The sequence below is a fragment of the Pseudophryne corroboree genome, chromosome 12 (assembly GCF_028390025.1).
Source record: "Pseudophryne corroboree isolate aPseCor3 chromosome 12, aPseCor3.hap2, whole genome shotgun sequence".
Classification (NCBI taxonomy): Eukaryota; Metazoa; Chordata; class Amphibia; order Anura; family Myobatrachidae; genus Pseudophryne; species Pseudophryne corroboree.
In genome coordinates this window covers 12228772-12255799 of record NC_086455.1, presented here as the reverse complement: position 1 = coordinate 12255799, position 27028 = coordinate 12228772, and the positions used below count along the sequence as shown (strand labels likewise).

The 27028-nt window shown below is 46.8% G+C and overlaps 2 protein-coding genes across 2 annotated transcripts in view; both read right to left on the bottom strand.

Moving 5' to 3' along the window:
* Nucleotides 1–7970, bottom strand: part of DUSP23 (dual specificity phosphatase 23) — a 29617-nt gene extending 21647 nt beyond the window's left edge. Inside the window, exon 1 of the mRNA XM_063947003.1 lies at nt 7888–7970. The gene's annotated coding sequence lies outside the window, so the exon portion shown is untranslated. The remainder of the gene's footprint in view (nt 1–7887) is intronic.
* On the bottom strand, nt 4137–25661 carry MINDY1 (MINDY lysine 48 deubiquitinase 1). Its single transcript, XM_063947000.1, has 10 exons — nt 25466–25661; nt 20459–21693; nt 14419–14476; nt 13033–13097; nt 10163–10321; nt 9779–9881; nt 9167–9309; nt 8137–8322; nt 7888–8049; nt 4137–6234 (listed from the first exon to the last, which is right to left on the bottom strand). The coding sequence occupies exons 2-10, from the start codon at nt 21083–21085 to the stop codon at nt 6154–6156; spliced, it is 1584 nt and encodes a 527-aa protein (XP_063803070.1). The 5' UTR covers nt 21086–21693; nt 25466–25661; the 3' UTR covers nt 4137–6153.
* Between the last annotated feature and the right edge of the window lie 1367 nt (nt 25662–27028).

Genomic DNA, 27028 nt, shown 5'->3' with positions numbered 1-27028 from the left:
AAGCTGTCAAGAGAACGGGAGCCGCCAGCCGCAGCCGCTAATTGCGCTCACCACAGCCGCACAGGCTGCATAGCTTTTTTTACCATCCAAACCCGCACTCAAGGTAAGGAAAAAATAGGGAAAGTGATCTTGCAAATTCTGACGGACACTGAACTATTAAAACCATTAAAACCCGTCTCCTGCACTTTTAAAAAAAGAGCTGTAACATTCAAATATTAAAAAATGTCTTTTTTTACAGGTATGTGCGGTTAGTATATACAAGCGCTCCTTTTTATTAATCTCTATATGCCCCTTAGCCCTGAAACATTTTTCAGGGATAAGGGGCAATCTCAGATCGGATGATTGTTAGCAAATTTCCCTCAGGCATGATCTATAGATCTATTGAATAGGTTCTCAAACTCGGTCCTCCGGACCCCACACAGTGCATGCTTTGCAGGTAACCCAGCAGGTGCACAGGTGTATTCATTACTCACTGATCCATTTTAAAAGATCCACAGGTGAAGCTAATTATTTCTGTTGCGATTCTGTGAGGAGACCTGCAAAACATGCACTGTGTGGGGTCCTGAGGACAGAGTTTGAGAACCTGTGTTCTATTGCATAGGTTCTTAAACTCGGTCCTCAGAACCCCAAACAGTTTATGTTTTCCAGGCCTCCTCACAGAATTACAAGTGAAACAGTTTCACCTGAGGCTCTTTTAAAATGATTCAGGGAGTAATGAGTACACCTGCGGGGTCACCTGAGAAATGTATCAGTGAGTAATGAGAACACCTGTGCACCTGCTGTGTGACCTGGGAAATGTGTCAGTGGGTAATGAGTATACCTGTGCACCTGCTGGGTGACCTTGGAAGTGTTTAGTTAGTAATGAATACACCTGTGCTCCTACTAGGTGACCTGGGAAATGTGTCAGTGAGTAATGAGTACACCTGTGATCCTACTGGGTGGCCTGGAAAATGTGTCAGTGAGTAATGAGCACACATGTGCACCTGCTGGGTGACCTGGGAAGTGTGTTAGTTAGTAATGAGTACACCTGTGATCCTGCTGGGTGACCTGGGAAATGTGTCAGTGAGTAATGAGTACACCTGTGCTCCTGCTGGGTTACCTGGGAAATGTGTCAGTGAGTAATGAGTACGCCTGTGCTCCTGCTGGGTGACCTGGGAAATGTGTCAGTGAGTAATGAGTACACCTGTGATCCTGCTGGGTGCCATGGGAAATGTGTCAGTGAGTAAGGAGTACATATGTGCTCCTGCTGGGTGACCTGGGAAATGTGTGAGTAATGGAGTACACCTGTGCACCTGCTGGGTGACCTGGGAAATGTGTCAGTGAGTAATGAGTACACCTGTACACCTGCTGGGTGACCTGGGAAATGTGTCAGTGAGTAATGATTACACCTGTGCACCTGCTGGGTGACCTGGGAAATGTGTCAGTGAGTAATGAGTACACCTGTACACCTGCTGAGTGACCTGGGAAATGTGTCAGTGAGTAATGAGTACACCTGTACACCTGCTGGGTGACCTGGGAAATGTGTCAGTGAGTAATGATTACACCTGTGCACCTGCTGGGTGACCTGGGAAATGTGTCAGTGAGTAATGAGTACACCTGTACACCTGCTGGGTGACCTGGGAAATGTGTCAGTGAGTAATGATTACACCTGTGCACCTGCTGGGTGACCTGGGAAATGTGTCAGTGAGTAATGAGTACACCTGTACACCTGCTGAGTGACCTGGGAAATGTGTCAGTGAGTAATGAGTACACCTGTGCTCCTGCTGGGTGACCTGTGTTTCGCAGTGTTTGTGACTGCATCTAACTTTTCTATGATAACGTAAAGGAGTGCAAGGGAAGGGTGGCCAATCCACGCATCAAACAACGTACAAATAGCCTGGCTCTTAGAGTTGTGATATAGCAAACACGGACGCGCCAAGTTGTGGCCGTCTGATTTGTTTGCAAGGTAAACAACATGATCCTGTTCTATTACTGCCGTGTGTACGGGATAAAAATCACTCCTGAGCAAACAGCTTTCCGCTGCAACGTGCCAGATATCATGTATCCGAGCTTACTCAGGCACTTACCTCTCACTCCTATATATATTAATGACGTGCAGTATTATCTGCCTCAGGTAACAAGTCTCTGAGAGTCTATAATCAGTTACATGTGCCCAATATAGACACATAGAATGTGACGGCAGAGAAGAACCACTGGGTTAATCTAGTCTGCCCACGTACACCCTAAAACCGCCGCTTAATAAATACTACCTGCCGTATTAGACCTCAAAACTGCCGGCAATCCATGGCGGTTTCGGAATGACACCAAACCCGCTTCGTAAACTAGCCCACAGGGGGTGCTCAGTGTTACATGTATTCCCAAAATTATAATAGTATACTCTGTCTTTACCAGTCAGCACTGTGTCCCCAGAGGGGACTTAAGCCAGGTGTTAAGATTTAACTTTGCACCAGTGGGAAGACCGCACCAACAAAGACGATAATATAAAACATTGGAACAAATCGTTCTTATTAGTTCCCATGCCCTGTGTTTTATAGCTCAGCCTTCTGTGTAGGCCAGATTTCTCAGCCACCTCTGATCCAGATAAACCTTATTTTATTTCATAAATGGAGATATTATGTTGTTTCTATGTGTAATAATCAGTTTTAATTTTTTAACATACTACACTCTTTTTACTTTGAGATCATGAACAGTGGTTTCGGTTTGGCTTCGGCGCCATTTAATGTGGACGATTTCCTGAAGTATATCTGTCATGCAGATTTAATATAGCACTTATATTCTTTTTTGTCATTATTTGCACAAAAGTGTATATCACTCATGCCCGGAGGGTCATTGTTATCTTACAGCATGCTTAATTGAGGATTTTTACGTTGTTGAAACGACTTTCTTTGCACATGTGGCGGTTCTGAATTATTATACATACTGTAGTATTGCTCTATGCACTTTATCTGGGTTTTTTTTTTGCTGCAACCTCTGCGAATACCAGAATACAGAAGGATGAGAGCAGAAGTCACAGTAGGTAGGCTTATTTATGAATTAAATTCTGATATACCTATTAATTGATATTTGTGGATTTCATAACACTGAAGACTCTTTTTCACACATTTTTTTTAAATAATGATATTTGCAAGAGGCTGAAATTCCCAGTTATTGAGCCCAGAATTCAGCCCTTCTAAATATAATCTACAGCGCAGCCGCCGCTATGCTGACGGAATGCTGCCATATGTACACAATTACTAATTAACACCGACAGAGTGACTTCCTGACCCCTAAAACCTCTTACTGAGCTCTACAGATGCCCACAATCCACACTGAATGCCTGTTACAATTCAGTCAGAGGAGACTGTATGATAAAAACATATAGATTAGGACTAGTGTAATGCACCTGACCTGTAGTAAGTAATGTAAAAAAAATAAAAACATTTTTGGCAATGAATGGGTTAATTAACACTTTCTCCCCAAAACACCAGAATGAATGTAAGAAAGATGGATGAGGGGGGAAGGGGGCACGACTTTTAGGAGACAGATGGTCACATCCTCACCTCAGGAATGTCAGTGGGAATTTCCCACTGTTATGTGGCCACTGTCTGATCCTGCGGAACTCCGTCAGCAGTCAGCCATAGAACACTTCAAGTTCTGTGTGTGGGTTGGGCTACGGGCGGGAGGAGAGGACCGCGCAAGACGGGCGGCCGTGAGGGAGCGCGATGTGACACCAGCACGTCACACCGCGGCCAGGAACACAGCACAGGGGAGCCAGGAACACAGCACAGCGCAGGACGGAGCGCGGTGTGACGTCAGCACGTCGCATCGCGAGCCGGTGCTGGACGGGGCTGTGTCCCAGCAGCGCAACCGTCCATTACCCCCAGGAATTTAATTTTTACCCCATTTGGGGTAATTTACCCGTTCCCCGACCACTGCGTTAGTGTAATTTTTAGGCTTAAATATTTTTATTTTTTTTAAGACGGTATGTCGACAGTGCCAGCAATTTTGGTGTCAACATTCCGGATACCGACTTAACATACCACACCCATTTACTGTATGAAGAAACATGCTATAATCTGGGTTTCATGCCAGAAGGACCCTGACCCCAAATAAATCCATTTCTTTACAGACACAGGAAGAAGACACGAAGACAACGCTGGGGTGTAAAGAGTTTTATTATCATTTACCTATAGGATCATCTCTACACCGTGCAAAAGCTGCTCACAGTGTCTGTCCCCCGGGACAGACGGGAGAAGAGTGATAGGAAAATCGGAGATAGTTGTGGTCATGCGGTTCTAGGTAAAGTGCGTGACATTAAGGAGAGCGTAAGGTGACCCTCGGATGAAGTCCTTAGAGTTGACCATGGCTCGCCCTGTAAAAGTTGGTTGCAGACTGTCATCTTTAAATCGTTTTACAGTTTTTCAACAAAACAAAAACCGGGGGAATTGCAAGTGGACCCCAATCTGTACAAAGTGTGAACATACAACCCACACTGGGGAGGGCGAGACGGGGAGAATCGCTACTCAACAAGGGCATGGGTCTCCCATCATTCAACCCCAGAGTCTGGTTTTGGTTTCCCGATCAGCCGACACACGGTCGACACCAGCAGTTTGTTCAAAAGGACACTTGGGAAAAGTGGCTTTTCTAACAATCCCAAAGAGAAAAATTGGTCCACAAATGGGGAGGGGATCTCATCTGTCGCAGCAGCCGGACGTCAGGGTCTATACGAACCACAAAGGAGATTTATGAAAGGGATACTGATGATAAGGTATATGCCGCCGGCACATGGATCATCACGGCCTCCGGTTTTTATATCGAACACTTCCTCATAGCAGATCAATATACAAGACTTGTGCATGGTAACTTGTTGGTGGGATCATTATCTTAGGGGGCACACGCCATCCCTCTTACGATGAAATAAAAAGAACAGTTCCATGCAGAACTGGTTATAAATTATAGATCAAAACAATAGCAAATAATTCTATATGATACAAAGTGGAGGTACGTGCAGGTGTACTGCGCAATCACGCACACGGCAGCCATTTTTTGTGAGCCTGACCAGAGAGCCCTATGAATTACGAGGTCCCCACGGCGTTCCATGAATAAAATTTCTGCCTTCTCATGGACATTGGTATGGCACCACAAAATGGCTGCTTCGGTGATGTCACTAGTACCCGTCGGCTGCCACTTCGCTACGCTGATTACAGACGTCATTTAAAGAGGCTAAAAATGCAGACTGCGTGGTCCCTCGTCATCTTATCGCTACTCAAAATCGTGGCGCTGTCATGCGTTTTACACATTAGTCGCCTAAGGTATTTGGCCGGTGGGCGAGGGAGCTCGTGTAAAAGGAGCGGACTTAATACTAGACCAGTGCTTTGATTGGGTCTTGAAATTGCACTACGGACATTACATTATTAGTATGAATTAAAATAAAATTTTTTTTTTTTTTCAGAAGTAGCCCATTAGCACAACATGTATTATAGATGATGTTGTCCTTCAGACACCAGATGTCACCGTCATCTGAGCTGGAGAGAAATACTGACTGATACAACGATGATTACATTTATAGATTTAGAAAAGAAAAAACAGAAAATAACATGAAAAACATTTAAAGAGAGTGACCTCAGATCACTTTTTACACACACAGGAACAGAAATAACTTTTACTGGGGGATATTCAACCGATCTGTCGGAGCGCTGAGTAACAGGACTGGCAAACCGTGAAAGTAATAACATGTAGCCCTTTAAATTCTGACGTTATAATGGCCGAGTGATTGGACTCCGCCACGGTGCCGCGTGATTTAAGATGAACTTCTCCCCACATTAAGAAAGTTTTTTTTTTTTTTTTTGTCAGAGCCTAGACGAAGAAGAAGAAGAGGTCCTTTAAAATATTTACTGTACTGATACAAAAAGCAAAGAAAAGATACGAAACAGCCGGAGTGGCCTTAAGTGGTGCTCAGAATCTCTCCCAGCTATTGTATTACAAGGAAAAGTCACACACGCTGTAAGTGCTTAGAAAAAAACAAAACAACAGGATCCGGAGAATCGTAGAAACTCAGCATAGGGATTGAGCTGATTCAAAAGCATCTGCTTGTAGAATAAAGGGGTAAGGTGTTTGTGCTGCGCCCCCTTGTGGAGGTACCCTGCATTCCATCGCCCAGTGTGCAGAGGCAGGCTATAGTAGAACGCAGTCAGAATCCTGCTTCTGTCGCTGCCTGCGCTCAGAGGACGGCCGGCCGGAAGTCTGGGGCCTTGCCTGGGAAAAACAGAGATGTAGAATTAGAAATATGAAGAGTGTATATAAGGTCTAATTCAGACTGGATCTCTGCTATGCGCACCCCGGGAGCCCAGTGAGATGCTTAAAGCCGAGCGGCCGCGGGGTGTGCCAACGAACACCGTTGGCGGGGCACGGTCCGGACAATGCAGGTGTGTCCAGAATGTAGCGGCGGCTGTGTGATGTCAAACGCAGCCGCTGCGCCCCGGGACGCGGCGAGTAGTGGCCTGCCAGCGTGCAGGAGCTGCACTGGCAGGGAGCTACTCAGCGGGTGCAAAAGCATCGCCGCTCTGTGTTGCTTTTGCACCCTTGCGGGGAGGGGATATAGGTCCAGACATGCGGGGCAGACTAGCCCTGTGCTGGGCGTCCCCCCGTATGTCTGAGAAACTGATTGTTACCCCCATAGTGCATTGGGGGCAGATGTATTAAGCCTGGAGAAGTGATAAAGCAATGATAAACGCAAGGTGATAACGCACCAGCCAATCAGCTCCTAACTGTTGATTTTTAAACCTGTAATGATTGGCTGGTGTGTTATCACCTTGCACTTATCACTTCTCCAGGCTTAATACATCTGCTCCATTGTTTCTATAGTTTCATAAGGATTGGTTTCAGCCAAAAAATTGGGGATGGTTAGCGTGATATACAAGTCGTTAACGTTATAAAAGACGGTCTTCATTAGCCCTATGGGTAGACCCGATGAATTTGAACCTCTGTATGGATTGACTGCTCTACAGGTAGGCCGGAGAATCTCAGGCTTCCCCCGCCCAATGCCCTGACACAGATCAGTCTCAGCGCCAACTAGAACCATCCATCGGCAAGCAGACCAGACATTCCGGCAGTGGCTTATCAGATGCCCTCCATTGATGATACCCAATTTCAGCAGCGGCCCCATTATATGGAAGGCTTTCTATAGCGAGAGGGCAACACCCCTGCTTCAATAAACATTTTGGAGTTGTCCTTTTCGGCTACATCCACACCGGCCTATGGAACCTCCACGCTGTCACCACCACCCAGGCTGGTCCCCCTGCAGAAGGCACGTTATACATTTTTGATGCAAGCGTGCAACTTGTCACACCCCCTCGTCAGAAACACACAGACTGAGAGCAGACTAAACTGTTCCAGCCACAAGTGTTAATCCATTTTGCTAGAACACGTAGACAGCTAATGATCAACGCGCTGGCATGAAAATTAATAATTTACAAAAAGGAAAAAATAAATAAAAATCCCAGCCAATCACATAACCCTACCCATCGCATGGACCAAAAACATCCCAATCTGGCTGATTAATTAGTGATTAGTGTGACAAGCAGGTTGATGGGTATATGGACGGCTTAACACAGGCGTCGACGGGTGAAGGAATAAAGGGGCGTCTCCTTTACTCCTGTCAATGATTTGCCTACGATGTTTACGCTGTAAGCAGCTGGATTACACACAGGACGCTGACTCAATCTCTCCTGTAGATTAGTGGCTGCCGCTGTATCTGTGCACCTATGTAATGCCTATATCACATTAAACAGCAATATGACTTAAGTGCTCTCCTGTCACGTATTAAAGGCCCTGGCGGACAGGGTAACGATTGGTCTGTATCAGCGGCGGATACACAGAAGCTGCTGGGAGTCCGTGAATACACTTTACCTGCTGGGGAGACTGCGGAGGGGCCTCGGGTGGAGGCTGCTGCTGTTGTTGTTGTTGCTGCTGCTGGTACTCCTCCTGCTGCAGCTGCTGGGCCAGCTCTAGGTCGCTCATAGGCAGAGGCCCCTGCTGCTGCTGTTGCAGCGACAGAGCGATCATGTAATCCTGCAGGTGGGGGGGAATAAAGACACAAACGTTCCATAAAGACGCTCTATCAATGACTAGCCGCAAACCAAGGCCGACGGCACCCACCTGGTCCACTTGTCGCTGCTGCAGCTGCTGGGGGCTGCCGAAGGAGGCGTCCTTCTCCAGGTGCTGCGTCAGGTGGAAGTCGGAGTCGCAGAAACAGCTGTCCCCTTCCACGTTGTGAAGGCTCTCCCAGATCACCTTCTCCTCCTGCAGGAAGCCCTGGTCGGTGACCAGCAGATATAGGTGGCCCTGTAGACAGATGACATTTCTGAATCAATAGCGTCTAGATGGTGAATAATGACCGCCACCTCTCATGTTGGCAGCCCCAACCCTTATGCATACGTAAGAGAGACAGGAACAGCAGAATTATAAATAAGTGTTACTACAGGAAACTGAAGCTCAGACATTGACCATACTTGTTGTGGCCTGAAGTAAAACTTGTTGCAAAGGGGGCGGCCCCCCTCTGGCAGCCCCTACCGCGGATCAGATGCCGCCTGCAGCAGTTTCTGACCCCTGCAGCTTGTGGTTTTGCACAAAACTAAAGTCATCTGCAAAACGCGTGGACGGCTGGATGATGTGAAATGATTTGGAGACGTCTACAGATGCTGGCTGATTATCAATAGCTACTAATACCCATAATACATTGCTTAGCGTGATAATATTCCTTGGCCTTATATCACTGCGTAGATATACAAACACTTCTTTGCCTGACCTTGCCTTAGTCGCTGTCTAATCATCTTGTAAACGGTCACATCCCTGATGGCTCCAACCACAATGCGATTGACAGTGACGGGAGATTTCGAAACAGTGAGTCGGCATTGGGGGGGAGGCGGGATATCACGCTCAGATTAAAAAAAACATTGCTGCTGACCGTCTGCCAGCGCTCAACCCTAGATCCGATGCGTTCACAGCATCTGCAGAGACGGACGCAGATCCGGGTGCGTATGCCGCCATCTGCGATCATCTCTGAATAACCCCCTTTATCTGCATCTCAGTGAGGTTTAGGGCCTAGTTTAAGAATCTGGCGGTACTAGATATAAGACATATGTAGATCAGATTGTATGGTGGTGGTGGTGGTGGGGCAGCTCCATACCTTGTGCTTTATAAGCGTGCTGAAGTGATTGTTGCGAAAGAAGACACTGAGCTCCCCCTCCTTGACGGCGGCCATGAGCTCACACAGGCCGTGGTATGTCAGCTGCGCTGCCGAGGATTCCAGGAACTGTTCTGCCAAGAGGCCTGCAAGAAAGACACAGGCAGAAGAGGACAGGTGAATGATATTATACAATGATAAGTGGACAATTCCTTTTTCATAAATGCCCCCTCATTGTTTTATATGATCAGGCTCGTCACCCATGTATGTATATTATCAGGCAGATGAATCGTGAATTTCTGTGGGATGTGATCCCAGAGCAAGAACAATACACAAAGGGATTGTTTACAAGGAAAGCAGAAGGGTCCCCACAGAAGGCTAACGAGGCACCCCTCTCCCCTACCGAGGCAGGCCAAGAGGGAGGAGGCTGCCTGTTTGAATCAGGCGAGTGGCAGATGAGGGCCAGGAGAGAGGACGGCACGGTTTCTGACCACTTTATCTTATCATGTGGACTCCGACCAAAGTTAAATGGAGTTTTGGGTGGAATTCTTTAATAATCAAGATTCATCAGGTGTTGCGGAGAGACTATGAATATGTAACAGTAAACAGCTTTACCTTCAGTGACCAGGTTGGGGTCACTCGAGTGCTTGCAGGTTATAATTTTCTCCACCAGTTGGTTATAACTCAGTTTCCCAACAGCTTCAACAGTCTCAGAGTTCTGCAGAAAAGACACAGAACCACTTAAATGGAAACTGTGCAAATATAAAGCAGACCACCTGCTCCCCCTGGAGGTGTCGGAGGCGCACAGCTCACTAGTTGATACATTAGTATAAGGTCTTTATGCGCCTCCTAGAGGGTGGTATCTATTACCTCCCCCCGAGCACCGCTACGCCCGCCGAGCTTCTGCTGGAGCATTACCCCTACAAGCAGGCATACCAGAATATACAAATATACAGCCGCGCATCTTTGACCCATAGCCGGGGGATAACAAGGTCCTACCTGAGGATCCACCAGCCAGCCGTGGTACAGCGGGATATTCAGAAGATCGAATACAATGCACTCCGGCGTGTACTCAAAGTCAGACACTCCCGTGAACCGCACGTTGACATCCAGTCCCGTAGAGAGCTTGGGCAGCACAGTCATGGCGTCATTTACGTTCTACGAGTGAAAGAGAAATGCTTAAGAGAACACTTGCTGTGAAGATGCGCATAGGTTGTGTTAGAACTCTGCTTACAGCTTCCCTGATTCATTCCTCTCCTCCAACCTCAGCCAGGCATACACTGCACACACTGCACCAACAGCTCCTACCCCTCTCCCTGTGCAGCCGCCTGTCCTCCTCCTCTCCACTGCTGGAATGGTAATTTTCCTTCCTCTCTTCCTACCTCAGCCAGGCATACACTGCACACACTGCACCAACAGCTCCTACCCCTCTCCCTGTGCAGCCGCCTGTCCTCCTCCGCTCCACTTCTGGAATGGTCATTTTCCTTCCTCTCTACATTACACTGCACCAACAGCTCCTACCCCTCTCCCTGTGCAGCCGCCTGTCCTCCTCCTCTCCACTGCTGGAATGGTAATTTTCCTTCCTCTCTTCCTACCTCAGCCAGACATTACACTGCACCAACAGCTCCTACCCCTCTCCCTGTGCAGCAGCCTGTCCTCCTCCTCTCCACTGCTGGAATGGTCATTTTCCTTCCTCTCTTCCTACCTCAGCCAGACATTACACTGCACCAACAGCTCCTACTCCTCTCCCTGTGCAGCCGCCTGTCCTCCTCCTCTCCACTGCTGGAATGGACATTTTCCTTCCTCTCTTCCTACCTCAGCCAGACATACACTGCACACACTGCACCAACAGCTCCTACCCCTCTCCCTGTGCAGCAGCCTGTCCTCCTCCTCTCCACTGCTGGAATGGACATTTTCCTTCCTCTCTTCCTACCTCAGCCAGACATTACACTGCACCAACAGCTCCTACCCCTCTCCCTGTGCAGCCGCCTGTCCTCCTCCTCTCCACTGCTGGAATGGACATTTCCCTTCCTCTCTTCCTACCTCAGCCAGACATTACACTGCACCAACAGCTCCTACCCCTCTCCCTGTGCAGCCGCCTGTCCTCCTCCTCTCCACTGCTGGAATGGTCATTTTCCTTTCTCTCTTCCTACCTCAGCCAGACATACACTGCACCAACAGCTCTTACTCCTCTCCCCTGTGCAGCCGCCTGTCCCCCTCCTCTCCACTGCTGGAATGGACATTTTCCTTCCTCTCTTCCTACCTCAGCCAGACATACACTGCACCAACAGCTCCTACCCCTCTCCCTGTGCAGCGGCCTGTCCTCCTCCTCTCCACTGCTGGAATGGACATTTTCCTTCCTCTCTTCCTACCTCAGCCAGACATTACACTGCACCAACAGCTCCTACCCCTCTCCCTGTGCAGCCGCCTGTCCTCCTCCTCTCCACTGCTGGAATGGTCATTTTCCTTCCTCTCTTCCTACCTCAGCCAGGCATACACTGCACACACTGCACCAACAGCTCCTACCCCTCTCCCTGTGCAGCCGCCTGTCCCCCTCCTCTCCACTGCTGGAATGGACATTTTCCTTCCTCTCTTCCTACCTCAGCCAGACATACACTGCACACACTGCACCAACAGCTCTTACTCCTCTCCCTGTGCAGCCGCCTGTCCTCCTCCTCTCCACTGCTGGAATGGTCATTTTCCTTCCTCTCTTCCTACCTCAGCCAGGCATACACTGCACACACTGCACCAACAGCTCTTACTCCTCTCCCTGTGCAGCCGCCTGTCCTCCTCCTCTCCACTGCTGGAATGGTCATTTTCCTTCCTCTCTTCCTACCTCAGCCAGACATTACACTGCACCAACAGCTCCTACTCCTCTCACTGTGCAGCCGCCTGTCCTCCTCCTCTCCACTGCTGGAATGGACATTTTCCTCCCTCTCTTCCTACCTCAGCCAGGCATACACTGCACCAACAGCTCCTACCCCTCTCCCTGTGCAGCCGCCTGTCCTCCTCCTCTCCACTGCTGGAATGGACATTTTCCTTCCTCTCTTCCTACCTCAGCCAGACATACACTGCACACACTGCACCAACAGCTCTTACTCCTCTCCCCTGTGCAGCCGCCTGTCCCCCTCCTCTCCACTGCTGGAATGGACATTTTCCTTCCTCTCTTCCTACCTCAGCCAGACATAAACTGCACACACTGCACCAACAGCTCCTACCCCTCTCCCTGTGCAGCAGCCTGTCCTCCTCCTCTCCACTGCTGGAATGGTCATTTTCCTTCCTCTCTTCCTACCTCAGCCAGACATTACACTGCACCAACAGCTCCTACCCCTCTCCCTGTGCAGCAGCCTGTCCTCCTCCTCTCCACTGCTGGAATGGTCATTTTCCTTCCTCTCTTCCTACCTCAGCCAGACATTACACTGCACCAACAGCTCCTACCCCTCTCCCCTGTGCAGCCGCCTGTCCTCCTCCTCTCCACTGCTGGAATGGACATTTTCCTTCCTCTCTTCCTACCTCAGCCAGACATAAACTGCACACACTGCACCAACAGCTCCTACCCCTCTCCCTGTGCAGCCGCCTGTCCTCCTCCTCTCCACTGCTGGAATGGACATTTTCCTTCCTCTCTTCCTACCTCAGCCAGACATTACACTGCACCAACAGCTCCTACCCCTCTCCCCTGTGCAGCCGCCTGTCCTCCTCCTCTCCACTGCTGGAATGGTCATTTTCCTTCCTCTCTTCCTACCTCAGCCAGACATTACACTGCACACACTATACCAGTGTATCAATTCTATATACTGGTGCGGGAGAAAGATAACTCACAGCGCACGGTTGCGGTTTATACCACCCTTACAGGCGCGACAGTAACTGACCTGCTGGAAGTTAAGCTGCAGCGCCTCCGAGTTTTCCTGTGGCTGAATAGACAGTACACAATCCCCTATAGAGAGATGGGAGAAAATCCACATAACGGTAGTAAGAAACACACTTCTGCATATATGAATAGATTATCCTATACAAAAGACACCTGGGACACATGTGACGGATAGGACACCTATACTGTACACTAAAAAAATCATATACTATAGAAGACACTTTTCTAAAACAGCACAAAGTACTATAAACGGATAACAACAGTGAAGCAGGTGGGAGGACTGAAGGATAGACCCCTTTGAAAGTCAACAGGTCGACACCAGATTATCGACATGGATTTAGGTTGTCAGGGTCAAAAGGTAAATGGTTGTCACTTATTTGTTATTTTAACACTAGTCTTAACCCTCCCCTAGTGCCTAACCCGGACAGTTCCCTCCGACAACCTAACCCTCCCCTAGTGCCTAACCCGGACCGTTCCCTCCGACAACCTAACCCTCCCCTAGTGCCTAACCCGGACCGTTCCCTCCGACAACCTAACCCTCCCGTAGTGCCTAACCCGGACTGTTCCCTCCGACAACCTAACCCTCCCCAAATTGCCTAACACTAAAAACCATGAACAATCACGTTAACCTTTCCTGTGTCAACCATTTGCCTTTCCACCATCGACCTTTCAACCTAAGTCCATGTCAACCACTTATCTATCGCCCCCTTCTGGCCCTGTTGACCTACTGCATGGTGATCCATTAATTGCCTACCATCTGGATACCGTGAAGCATAAAAGACAACTCACTAAAGGTGCATACACACGGTGAGATTCGGACTTATCCGATTCTCACCGTGCGACAGGGGGCCGGGTCGGCACTTAGCCAGTATCGCAAGCACATAATGAGTGTGCTTGCGATGCTGGCTATGTGCGATGTCAATCCTGACTATCTCTTCTATAGAGATAGCCAGGATTGACTTGTCTGCCGATGCCGACCGCGCGGGGCCGCGCATCGGCATCGGATCGGGATCGCAAGGTGACTGTCACCTTGCGATCTGCACTATCTTTTCTTCCGATTCTGACTATATAGTCAGAATCGGAAGAAAATATCGTACCGTGTGTACACACCTTAACACTGTTGCGAAAGCCGCAATATTGGCCAACCAAAAAGCAATTTTCGTGGATTTTTTTTTTTAAACTAGTAAAACTTTATTCTTAAAAAACGCACAATAAACATCTTACAAAGAAAACTTTGACTTGTTATTGGTTACAGAGAACAACAGCTACATATCATGAGACTAAATGAGGTATCCATCCACATTTTATACCAGGAATAGTACACTTGTATGGACATATAGGGTGATGGCGATCATTCATTCATCCGCTATACAGTAGACCCTCTTACCCAGATGGGCCATCAGCTCCTCCGAGGTGATCACTTCCTTCTGCGGTGGGAGTTTTACCTGTAATCACAAGAGGCAGGTGACCACTCTGCACCACTAGAAGGCACCACTACCTGATCTTGCACATACAAAGCATTACTCAAGCATAATATTGGGCTAATTACAGAATTTTCACGTCTTCTGGATACAAACACTGACGTGGTCTTAAGGCAGTGAGAACGCAGAACACAAACCTGCTTTACCACATGTCAATAGGCATGACAAAATAAAGGCAACACAAGGAGCTCTATATACAATGACCTTATGTTTACACAACACAACGGTTTTTACAATGCTAAATACAGGCAGACAGCTTAGCACCGGCTGAGTCCTGCTAGCGGTATGACACCATGCGGCAGGTGACCGGACGCCTTAAATTAGGAGTAAAGACCTAAAACCGGGAGCGGCGTGCTCTTCTACAGACAGCAGCACAAACGCAAAATTGTGTATTAACACCCAAATAATAAAACATTTGGTTAGATCTATTATCTAAGAAAATAATAATAGGATTTTAGTACCTACCGGTAAATCCTTTTCTCCTAGTCCGTAGAGGATGCTGGGGACTCCAAAAGGACCATGGGGTATAGACGGGATCCGCAGGAGCTTGGGCACACTGAAAAGACTTTGACTGGGTGTGAACTGGCTCCTCCCTCTATGCCCCTCCTCCAGACCTCAGTTATAGGAACTGTGCCCAGGAGAGACGGACATTTCGAGGAAAGGATTTTTGTTTAAACTAAGGGCTAGAAACATACCAGTCCACCCCACAACCATACCGTACAACCGAAGTAACAGTAAACCAGATAACAATATGAAATAACAACAGCAACAAGCTGAAAACAACAAATACACAACCCGTGTGTAAACTAAGTTGACCAGCAAGAAAACACTGCAAGTAACAGTCCGCCCTGGGATGGGCGCCCAGCATCCTCTACGGACTAGGAGAAAAGGATTTACCGGTAGGTATTAAAATCCTATTTTCTGTTACGTCCTAGAGGATGCTGGGGACTCCAAAAGGACCATGGGGTCTATACCAAAGCTCCAGAACGGGCGTGAGAGTGCGGACGACTCTGCAGCACCGACTGAGCAAACATGAGGTCCTCGTCAGCCAGGGTATCAAACTTGTAGAACTTAGCAAAGGTGTTTGAACCCGACCACGTAGCTGCTCTGCAAAGTTGAAGAGCCGAGACCCCTCGAGCAGCCGCCCAAGTAGAGCCCACTTTCCTGGTAGAATGGGCCTTTACTGACTTCGGCACCGGTAGCCCAGCCGAAGAATGAGCTTGCTGAATCGTACTACAAATCCAGCGTACAATAGTCTGTTTTGAAGCAGGATGACCAATCTTGTTAGAAGCATACAGAACAAACAGAGCCTCTGTCTTCCTGGTAACAGCCGTTCTGGCGGCATAGATTTTCAAAGCTCTCACAACATCAAGAGACTTTGGAACTGCCACAGCATCCGTAGCCACAGGAACCACAATAGGTTGGTTAATGTGAAACAAAGAAACCACCTTCGGTAAAAATTGTTGACGAGTCCTCAATTCCGCTCTAGCCGAATGGAAGATCAAGTACGGACTCTTATGAGATAAGGCCGCCAACTCTGACACTCGTCTGGCAGACGCCAGAGCCAACAGCATGACTACCTTCCAAGTGAGAAACTTTAACTCAACCTTACGCAAAGGTTCAAACCAGGAAGACATAAGAAACTGCAAGACCGCCTCAAGATCCCATGTGCCACAGGGGGCACAAACGGAGGATGGATATGCATCACTCCCTTCACAAAAGTCTGAACCTCTGGGAGGACAGCCAATTCCTTTTGAAAGAAAATAGATAAAGCCAAAATCTGCACTTTGATGGAACCCAATTTCAGGCCTGCATCGACGCCTGCCTGCAAAAAATGGAGAAACCGACCCAAGTGAAATTCTTCCGCAGGAGCAGTTTTAGTCTCACACCACGAAACATACTTTCTCCAAATACGGTGATAATGTTTCGCCGTAACCTCCTTCCTAGCTTTAAGTAGAGTGGGGATGACCTCCCCGGGAATACCTTTTCGAGCTAAGATTTGGCGCTCAACTTCCATGCCGTCAAACGCAGCCGCGGTAAGTCTGGAAACACGCATGGTCCCTGCAATAACAGGTCCTCTCTTAGAGGAAGCGGCCAAGGATCTTCCACAAGTAATTCCTGAAGATCCGGGTACCAGGCCCTTCTTGGCCAATCTGGAACGACGAGAATCACCTGAACCTTTGCTCGTCGAATGATTCCCAGTAACTTTGGAATGAGAGGAAGTGGAGGGAACATATACACCGACTGGAACACCCACGGAGTCACCAGGGCGTCCACTGCACTGGCTTGGGGGTCCCTTGACCTGGAACAATACCTCGGAAGCTTCTTGTTGAGGCAAGATGCCATCATGTTGATCAGCGGAATTCCCCAACGTTTTGTCACTTCTGCAAATACCTCTTGATGAAGAGCCCACTCTCCCGGATGGAGATCGTGTCTGCTGAGGAAGTCTGCTTCCCAGTTGTCCACTCCCGGAAGGAAGACTGCTGACAGAGCGCTCACGTGTTGTTCCGCCCAGCGAAGGATTCTTGTGGCCTCCGCCATAGCCGCCATGCTCCTTGTTCCGCCTTGACGGTTTATATGCGCCACCGCTGTTATGTTGTCCGACTGTATCAGGACAGGTCGACCCTGAAGAAGGTTTCTTGCTTGTAGCAGGCCGTTGTAAATGGTTCTTAACTCGAGAACATTTGTGTGGAAACAAGATTCCTGAAGCGACCATTTCCCCTGGAAATTTCTTCCTTGGGTGACTGCGCCCCAGCCGCGGAGACTTGCATCTGTTGTCAGTAGTACCCAGTCCTGGATACCGAACCGGCGTCCCTCTAGAAGGTGAGAACTTTGTAGCCACCACAGGAGAGAAATCCTGGCCCTGGGAGATAAACTTATCTTCCGGTGCATGTGCAGGTGAGACCCGGACCGTTTGCTCAGCAGATCCCACTGAAACACCCGGGCATGAAACCTGCCAAACGGAATGGCTTTGTATGCCGCAACCATTTTTCCCAGAACCTGAGTACATTGATGAATCGACACACTTGTCGGCCTTAGAAGCTTCCTGACCATCGTCTGCAGTTCCAGAGCTTTGTCTTCTGGAATAAACACTCTCCGTAACTCCGTGTCCAGAATCATGCCAAGAAAGGGCAGCCCAGTGGTCGGAATCAACTGAGATTTTGGCAAATTTAGCACCCAACCGTGTTGTCGCAGAACCGACATAAACAAATTCACATTTCTCAGCAACCGTTCCTTGGACCTCTCCTTTATCAGGAGATCGTCCAAATACGGGATAATTGAAACCCCTTACTTGCGAAGGAGAACCATCATTTCTGCCATAACCTTAGTGAAAATCCTCGGGCCGTGGAAAGCCCAAACGGCAACGTCTGAAATTGGTAATGAGAATCCTGTATCGCAAACCTGAGGAAGACTTGATGCGGAGGATATATCGGGACGTATAAGTAGGCATCCTTTATGGCGACTGACGCCATAAAATCCCCCCTTCTAGACTGGAAATCACAGCTCGAAGAGATTCCATCTTAAACTTGAAAACTTTCAAGTATGGATTGAGGGATTTTAGGTTCAGAATTGGTCTGACCGAACCGTCCGGTTTCGGTACCACAAAGAGGCTCGAGTAGAACCCCTCCCCCCGTTGTGACGGGGGAACGGGAACAATGACCCTCTGTTAACACAACTTTTGTATTGCTACCTTCACCACCTCCCTGTCCGGAAGAGGCACTGGTAAGGCCGAAATGAAGAACCGGTGAGGGGGCACCTCCTGAAACTCCAGCTTGTATCCCTGAGATACTATCTCTAGGACCCAAGGATCCAGGCCTGAATGAACCCAGACTTAACTGAAGATCCGCAGACGGCCCCCCACTGGCCTGGACTCCCCCAGGGAAGCCCCAGCGTCATGCGGTGGACTTGGTAGAGGCGGGGGAGGACTTTTGGTCCTGGGCGCCGGACACTGCAGGCGACTTTCTTCCCCTTCCTCTACCCTTTGAAGCGAGGAAGGACGAACCTTTTCCACGCTTGTATTTATTCGGACGAAAGGACTGCATCTGCTGATGTGGTGCCTTTTTCTGTTGTGTGGGAACATATGGAAGGAAAGACTACTTACCCGCAGTCGCGGTAGACACCAGGTCAGCCAAGCCGTCACCAAACAAGACATTACCTTTGAAGGGGAGAGCTTCCATAGCTCTCTTGGAGTCGGCATCAGCATTCCATTGATGGATCCACAGCGCCCTCCTGGCCGAGATCGCCATGGCATTGGCTCTTGATCCCAAGATACTAACATCTCTCGCCGCATCCTTCAGGTAATCTGCAGCGTCCTTGATATAACCAAGAGTCAAAAGAACATTATCTTTATCAAGGGTATCCATATCAGCCGCTTAATTCTTAGCCCATTTAGCAATAGCACTGCTCACCCATACCGACGCCACAGCAGGTCTGAGCAATGCACCCGTATTAACGAAAATGGACTTCAGCGACGTCTCCAGCTTGCGATCCGCCGGATCCTTGAGAGCTGCCATGTCAGGGGACGGAAGCGCCACCTTCTTAGACAAACGGGATAGAGCCTTGTCGACATTCGGAGACGACTCCCATTTTTCCCTGTCATCAGAGGGGAAAGGATACGCCATGTAAATTCTCTTGGGAATCTGCCACCTCTTGTCCGGCGACTCCCAAGCCTTTTCACAAAGAGTATTCATTTCAGGAGAGGGGGGAAACTTCACCTCTGGCTTTTTCCCTTTAAATAGGCAAATCCTTGTGTCCTGAACAGCAGGTTCGTCAGAAATATGTAAAACATCTTTTATAGCCACAATCATGTACTGAATACTCTTAATTAACCTTGGATGTAAAGCAGCCTCAGTGAAGTCGACATCGGAATCAGAATCCGTGTCGGTATCCATATCTACCAACTGGGTAAACGGACGCTTTTGTGACCCTGATGGGGCCTGCACCTGAGACAAAGCATCCTCCATGGATTTCCTCCACACCTGTCTCTGAGACTTGGATTTATCTAACCTTTTAGACAAAGAGGCCACATTTGTATTAAGCGTACTTAACATTGTGAGTAAATCAGGTGTCGGCTATGCCGACAGAGCCAACTCCAGCCCCACATCTGCACCCCCAGCAACCTCCTCCGGGGAATAACACTCAGCCTCAGACATGCCGACACGGAGTATCGACACACCGACACACACACACTGCCTCAGCTAGGGGACAGACCCACAAGGAAGCCCCCCCAGCGCCCTGCACCCTGTGAGTGCCATTGGTGAAGTGTGTGGGAGCATGGAGCGCAGCGCTGTACCTCCGCTGCTGAAGTCTTCTGCCTTCTGCATACTCACCCGGCTTCTTTCTTCTGGCTTCTGTGAGGGGGGTGACGGCGCGGCTCCGGGAACAAGCAGCTAGGCGAACCAAGTGATCGAACCCTCTGGAGCTAATGGTGTCCAGTAGCCTAAGAAGCAGAGCCTTTAACTCACAGAAGTAGGTCTGACTTCTCTCCCCTCAGTCCCTCGATGCAGGGAGCCTGTAGCCAGCAGGTCTCTCTGAACAAAAAAAACCTAACAAAAGTCTTTTCCAGAGAAACTCAGGAGAGCTCCCCTAGTGTGTGTCCAGTCACTCCTGGGCACAAAGTCTAACTGAGGTCTGGAGGAGTGGCATAGAGGGAGGAGCCAGTTCACACCCAGTCAAAGTCTTTTCAGTGTGCCCAAGCTCCTGCGGATCCAGTCTATACCCCATGGTCCTTTTGGAGTCCCCAGCATCCTCTAGGACGTAAGAGAAAATTTGTTAAAACATTTTCTTTTTAATAGTTCCAAATTCACACCCAGAATACATTAACTGGTTTTGACGCTCTTATGCCACACAGAATCGCTGCAAGATCAGACTAGGCCCCTATAATGTAAATTGTAATAAGAAGAACATAAAAAATAACCCAACCTTAAAGCGTTTACAGCCCCCTACCTTCCAGCGTAAAAAGAGGATGTTCATGATAGCCAGCAGAGGACACGGGCCGTTCTCGCTCTGGGTAATTACCGGCGTCCGCTCTCCTTTCCAGTTTATCCACTTCACAAAGTAATAGTCCGCCTCCGCCACCTCCTTGTCTGGCGACTTGGAGGCGCCGGCTTCTGAGGCCTCTTCGCAAGGGCTGACGCTGGCACTAGAGCACAGCAGGTTCTGCAGCGAGGGGTCCGTCATGGAGTTGTCGACTGAAGGCCGGTTGCTCTCGGGTTGCTCGGAGTCGATAGATGTGGACAGCTGGTTTGCTCTGCAGGAGTCCAGAACGGACTGCGAGTTGCTGTCCTCCGCTTCTCTATCGGATTGCGAGTCACTGGCCTTGCTGTCGGCGCTAGAGGCGGAGGCTTCACACTGATCGGACATCTCCGTACCTTTCCTAGACGTTGTATCGGACACATCGAAGGGCCTCTCCTCCTGGTTTCCAGCCTCGGTTTCCATCATTTTTACGTCTGCTCGCTCGCCATTGGCGGCTTCATTTTCAGGACTGGGAACCTGACATTTATCTGGCTGCGGCGAGGCGACATTTACTTCTTCACCCTGATCCATTCTGCATTCGTTTACAGTGGGCTCCATAAGTCTAGCGGTTCTCAGTTATACGGGAAACAAAACACTCCCTCCAAAGCTTCAGAAACGTACAAATACACTATATAGAAAAGTTGTATAAACGAAGATTAATCCGACCAGAAAAGTCGTCTGTCAAAAAAAATATAAATATATTTTTTAAATTACTTTTCAAAAACGCATCAGGTCAACGTGGGGTAATATTTTATCTTATACCACGTACTGGTGGGGGGTGGGTGCCCTTCCCAGGTGACTGGCTTATTACTTAAAGGTCCAGTGTACTTTATGTGCGAGATTCACACGCTGCTGTCAACGCAGGCTAGAAAAATAAATACCATTAAAGAAAACCATTAAAAAGTAGCCAACTGGAAATGGATAATTAGCGAAGCATAAATTAATATGCAGGAGGTGGGAGATCTCTGCACGGATCTGGAAAGGTACAAAATATTTATATAAAATGCATTTTCTCAAGCGCAGGATGCTCAGCTCAAGGAGATCCCATCTGCTGGTTTCCCGGCGGGGGCGCTGGGAGTTTTGAAGCTTCAGTGCTGGCAGTCTACGTCTTGCAGTGAATGCATGGAGGAAGGACGGGCGTTTGAGATGTAAGCGCTCTCCGATGTCTGTGGAGAAAATATATACAATGAGAAACCTTCATGTTATGGCTCTTTCTCACACTTTGCAAGTTCGTATATCATCCTACGATGTTAGTCTGAACACTGATGGGGCATATTATATAGAATGAAACAAATAAGTACTGCGGGCGTCACACAACTTCTGGTGTGTCAGACGTTACACAACGCTGATCAAACAGTTCTGGGACAGGACAGGCTCCAATTTACTACAGGTATATTCCACTTACATGGGGAGTAATTACTGAGGCTCTCTCCAGCAACTGCTAGACGGACGCATCCGTGTATTATATGATATATACAGTAATATACAGTATGTGATATACAGGATGAATGTAAGAGACTGGTACCTATAGGTTATATACAGGGTTACTCAGAGATGGACGCAGCTGCTGCATTCACATGCACGTACATCGGCCATAGTAAAGGTGCATGACCATTCGCCATGCGAACGCATACTGACTGACAGCTGCGGGCGTTGGGCTGCGATTCGTGGGCGTGGTCCGGACAACGCAGACGTGTCCAGACCATTTTCGGGACAGCTGCGTGTCGTCACACGGAGTCGCTTCGAGACAAAAGATGGCGCCGGAACGCCTGCCAGCGCAGCCAGGCTGTGCAGGCAGGGATCGTCCTCTAATCAATGCGTTTGCAATTAAATTATATAATAATAATATACAATATACAGTGTGTGATATACAGGATTGGTGTAAGAGGTATACAATATATAATGTACAATAGAAATATAGTGTTCAATATACAGGATGGTGCTGTATATACATAATATTGCATAGTATATAGTGTGCTATACAAAGAATGGTGCTGTATATATAAATTATGTATAATATTTAGTGTGTGATATACAGGATGGTGCAGTGTATAGTATATACCATAATGTATAGTACAGTGTGACATATAGGATGGTGCTGTGTATAGTATATATAATGATGTATAGTACAGTGTGTGATATACAGGATGGTGCTGTGTATAGTATATATAATAATGTATAGTATACAGTGTGTGTGATATACAGGATGGTGCTGTGTATAGTATATATAATAATGTATAGTATACAGTGTGTGTGATATACAGGATGGTGCTGTGTATAGTATATATAATGTATAGTACAGTGTGTGATATACAGGATGGTGCTGTGTACAGTATATATAATAATGTATAGTACAGTGTGTGATATACAGGATGGTGCTGTGTATAGTATAATAATGTATATTATACAGTGTGTGATATACAGGATGGTGCCGTGTATAGTATATATAATAATGTATAGTACAGTGTGTGATATACAGGATGGTGCTGTATATGTAATAATGTATAGTACAGTGTGTGATATACAGGATGGTGCTGTGTATAGTATATATAATAATGTATAGTACAGTGTGTGATATACAGGATGATGCTGTGTATAGTATAAATAATAATGTATAGTACAGTGTGTGATATACAGGATGGTGCTGTGTATAGTATATATAATAATGTGTAGTACAGGGTGTGATATACAGGATGGTGCTGTGTATAGTATATATAATATGTACAGTATACAGTGTGTGATATACAGGATGGTGCTGTGTATAGGATATATAATAATGTGTAGTACAGTGTGTGATATACAGGATGGTGCTGTGTATAGCATATATAATAATGTATAGTACAGTATGTAATACACAGGATGGTGCTGTGTATAGTATATATAATAATGCATAGTACAGTGTGTGATATACAGGATGGTGCTGTGTATAGTATATATAATAATGTATAGTACAGTGTGTGATATACAGGATGGTGCTGTGTGTATAGTATATATAATAATGTATAGTACAGTGTGTGATATACAGGATGGTGCTGTGTGTATAGTATATATAATAATGTATAGTACAGTGTGTGATATACAGAATGGTGCTGTGTGTATAGTATATATAATAATGTATAGTACAGTGTGTGATATACAGGATGGTGCTGTGTATATAGTATATATAATAATGTATAGTATACAGTGTGTGATATACAGGATGGTGCTGTGTGTATAGTATATATAATAATGTATAGTACAGTATGTGATATACAGGATGGTGCTGTGTATATAGTATATATAATAATGTATAGTATACAGTATGTGATATACAGGATGGTGCTGTGTGTATAGTATATATAATAATGTATAGTACAGTGGGTGATATACAGGATGGTGCTGTGTATATAGTATATATAATAATGTATAGTATACAGTGTGTGATATACAGGATGGTGCTGTGTATATAGTATATATAATAATGTATAGTATACAGTATATGATATACAGGATGGTGCTGTGTATATAGTATATATAATAATGTATAGTATACAGTGTGTGATATACAGGATGGTGCTGTGTGTATAGTATATATAATAATGTATAGTATAGTATAGTATATGATATACAGGATGGTGCTGTGTATATAGTATATATAATAATGTATAGTATACCGTGTGTGATATACAGGATGGTGCTGTGTGTATAGTATATATAATAATGTATAGTACAGTATGTGATATACAGGATGCTGCTGTGTGTATAGTATATATAATAATGTATAGTACAGTATGTGATATACAGGATGGTGCTGTGTATATATAATAATGTATAGTACAGTATGTGATATACAGGATGGTGCTGTGTATATATAATAATGTATAGTACAGTGTGTGATATACAGGATGGTGCTGTGTATATAGTATATATAATAATGTATAGTATACAGTATGTGATATACAGGATGGTGCTGTGTGTATAGTATATATAATAATGTATAGTACAGTGTGTGATATACAGGATGGTGCTGTGTATAGTATATATAATAATGTATAGTATACAGTATGTGATATACAGGATGGTGCTGTGTATATAGTATATATAATAATGTATAGTATACAGTATGTGATATACAGGATGGTGCTGTGTGTATAGTATATATAATAATGTATAGTACAGTGTGTGATATACAGGATGGTGCTGTGTATAGTATATATAATAATGTATAGTATACAGTATGTGATATACAGGATGGTGCTGTGTATATAGTATATATAATAATGTATAGTATACAGTATGTGATATACAGGATGGTGCTGTCTGTATAGTATATATAATAATGTATAGTACAGTGTGTGATATACAGGATGGTGCTGTGTATATAGTATATATAATAATGTATAGTATACAGTATGTGATTATACAGGATGGTGCTGTGTATATATAATAATGTATAGTACAGTATGTGATATACAGGATGGTGCTGTGTATAGTATATATAATAATGTATAGTATGTGATATACAGGATGGTGCTGTGTGTATAGTATATATAATAATGTATAGTACAGTGTGTGATATACAGGATGGTGCTGCGTATATATAATAATATATAGTACAGTATGTGATATACAGGATGGTGCTGTGTATATAGTATATATAATAATGTATAGTATACAGTATATGATATACAGGATGGTGCTGTGTATAGTATATATAATAATGTATAGTATAGTACAGTATGTGATATACAGGATGGTGCTGTGTATAGTATATATAATAATGTATAGTATAGTACAGTGTGTGATATACAGGATGGTGCGGTGTGTATAGTATATATAATAATGTATAGTACAATGTGTGATATACAGGATGGTGCTGTGTATATATAATAATGTATAGTACAGTGTGTGATATACAGGATGGTGCTGTGCATATATAATGACACATATATAACATACGGTGTGGGGGCCGGCGCTTGCGCTGGGCCGCTCTCTCGCTGTCAGGGGCCCCTGTGGCTCCACCAGGCTGCGCTCCCGGCCGGGTCCTGTTTATATCCCGGGAAAGTTATTATTCTCCGGGCTGCATCCAGCTGAAGGCTACGGGCTGTGTGGTAGAGCGGAGCCTGGACGCCCGGAGAGCGGAGCTCGCACTGTACGGCGGCCCCTAGCGGCCGGGAGGAATCAGCGCAGCCTCTCTCTGTTATGTACTAACTGTACGCAACAACCTCATGCGATCACTACAGATTGCGCTGGTTTATATACACGTTATATTATTAGTACTCATATTAATAATACATCTGGTTTAACATTCTCCTATTGGTATACATGGTAGTTTACGAGCTTCCTTAGGGTAACCCCAGACTTTGACAATGATGCTGGATGTCAGTGTTATGAGGGCTCCATGGCCAGGCCGTTACGCCTCCACCCTGTGAGCTTGCATTCCAAATCTGTAGGAATCTTTCCATGGGAGCAGCTCAATTCTTCTTAGCAGTATATTTCCAGATCATTCAGCTCAGAGGGAATGGCGGTGCAATACTGCACATCAGCTAGGACCAGATCAGTCAGCTCAGAGGGAATGGCGGTGCAATACTGCACATCAGCTAGGACCAGATCAGTCAGCTCAGAGGGAATGGCGGTGCAATACTGCACATCAGCTAGGACCAGATCAGTCAGCTCAGAGGGAATGGCGGTGCAATACTGCACATCAGCTAGGACCAGATCAGTCAGCTCAGAGGGAATGGCGGTGCAATACTGCACATCAGCTAGGACCAGATCAGTCAGCTCAGAGGGAATGGCGGTGCAATACTGCACATCAGCTAGGACCAGATCAGTCAGCTCAGAGGGAATGGCGGTGCAATACTGCACATCAGCTAGGACCAGATCAGTCAGCTCAGAGGGAATGGCGGTGCAATACTGCACATCAGCTAGGACCAGATCAGTCAGCTCAGAGGGAATGGCGGTGCAATACTGCACATCAGCTAGGACCAGATCAGTCAGCTCAGAGGGAATGACGGTGCAATACTGCACATCAGCTAGGACCAGATCAGTCAGCTCAGAGGGAACGGCGGTGCAATACTGCACATCAGCTAGGACCAGATCAGTCAGCTCAGAGGGAACGGCGGTGCAATACTGCACATCAGCTAGGACCAGATCAGTCAGCTCAGAGGAAATGGCGGTGCAATACTGCACATCAGCTAGGACCAGATCAGTCAGCTCAGAGGGAATGGCGGTGCAATACTGCACATCAGCTAGGACCAGATCAGTCAGCTCAGAGGGAATGGCGGTGCAATACTGCACATCAGCTAGGACCAGATCAGTCAGCTCAGAGGGAATGGCGGTGCAATACTGCACATCAGCTAGGACCAGATCAGTCAGCTCAGAGGGAATGGCGGTGCAATACTGCACATCAGCTAGGACCAGATCAGTCAGCTCAGAGGGAATGGCGGTGCAATACTGCACATCAGCTAGGACCAGATCAGTCAGCTCAGAGGGAATGGCGGTGCAATACTGCACATCAGCTAG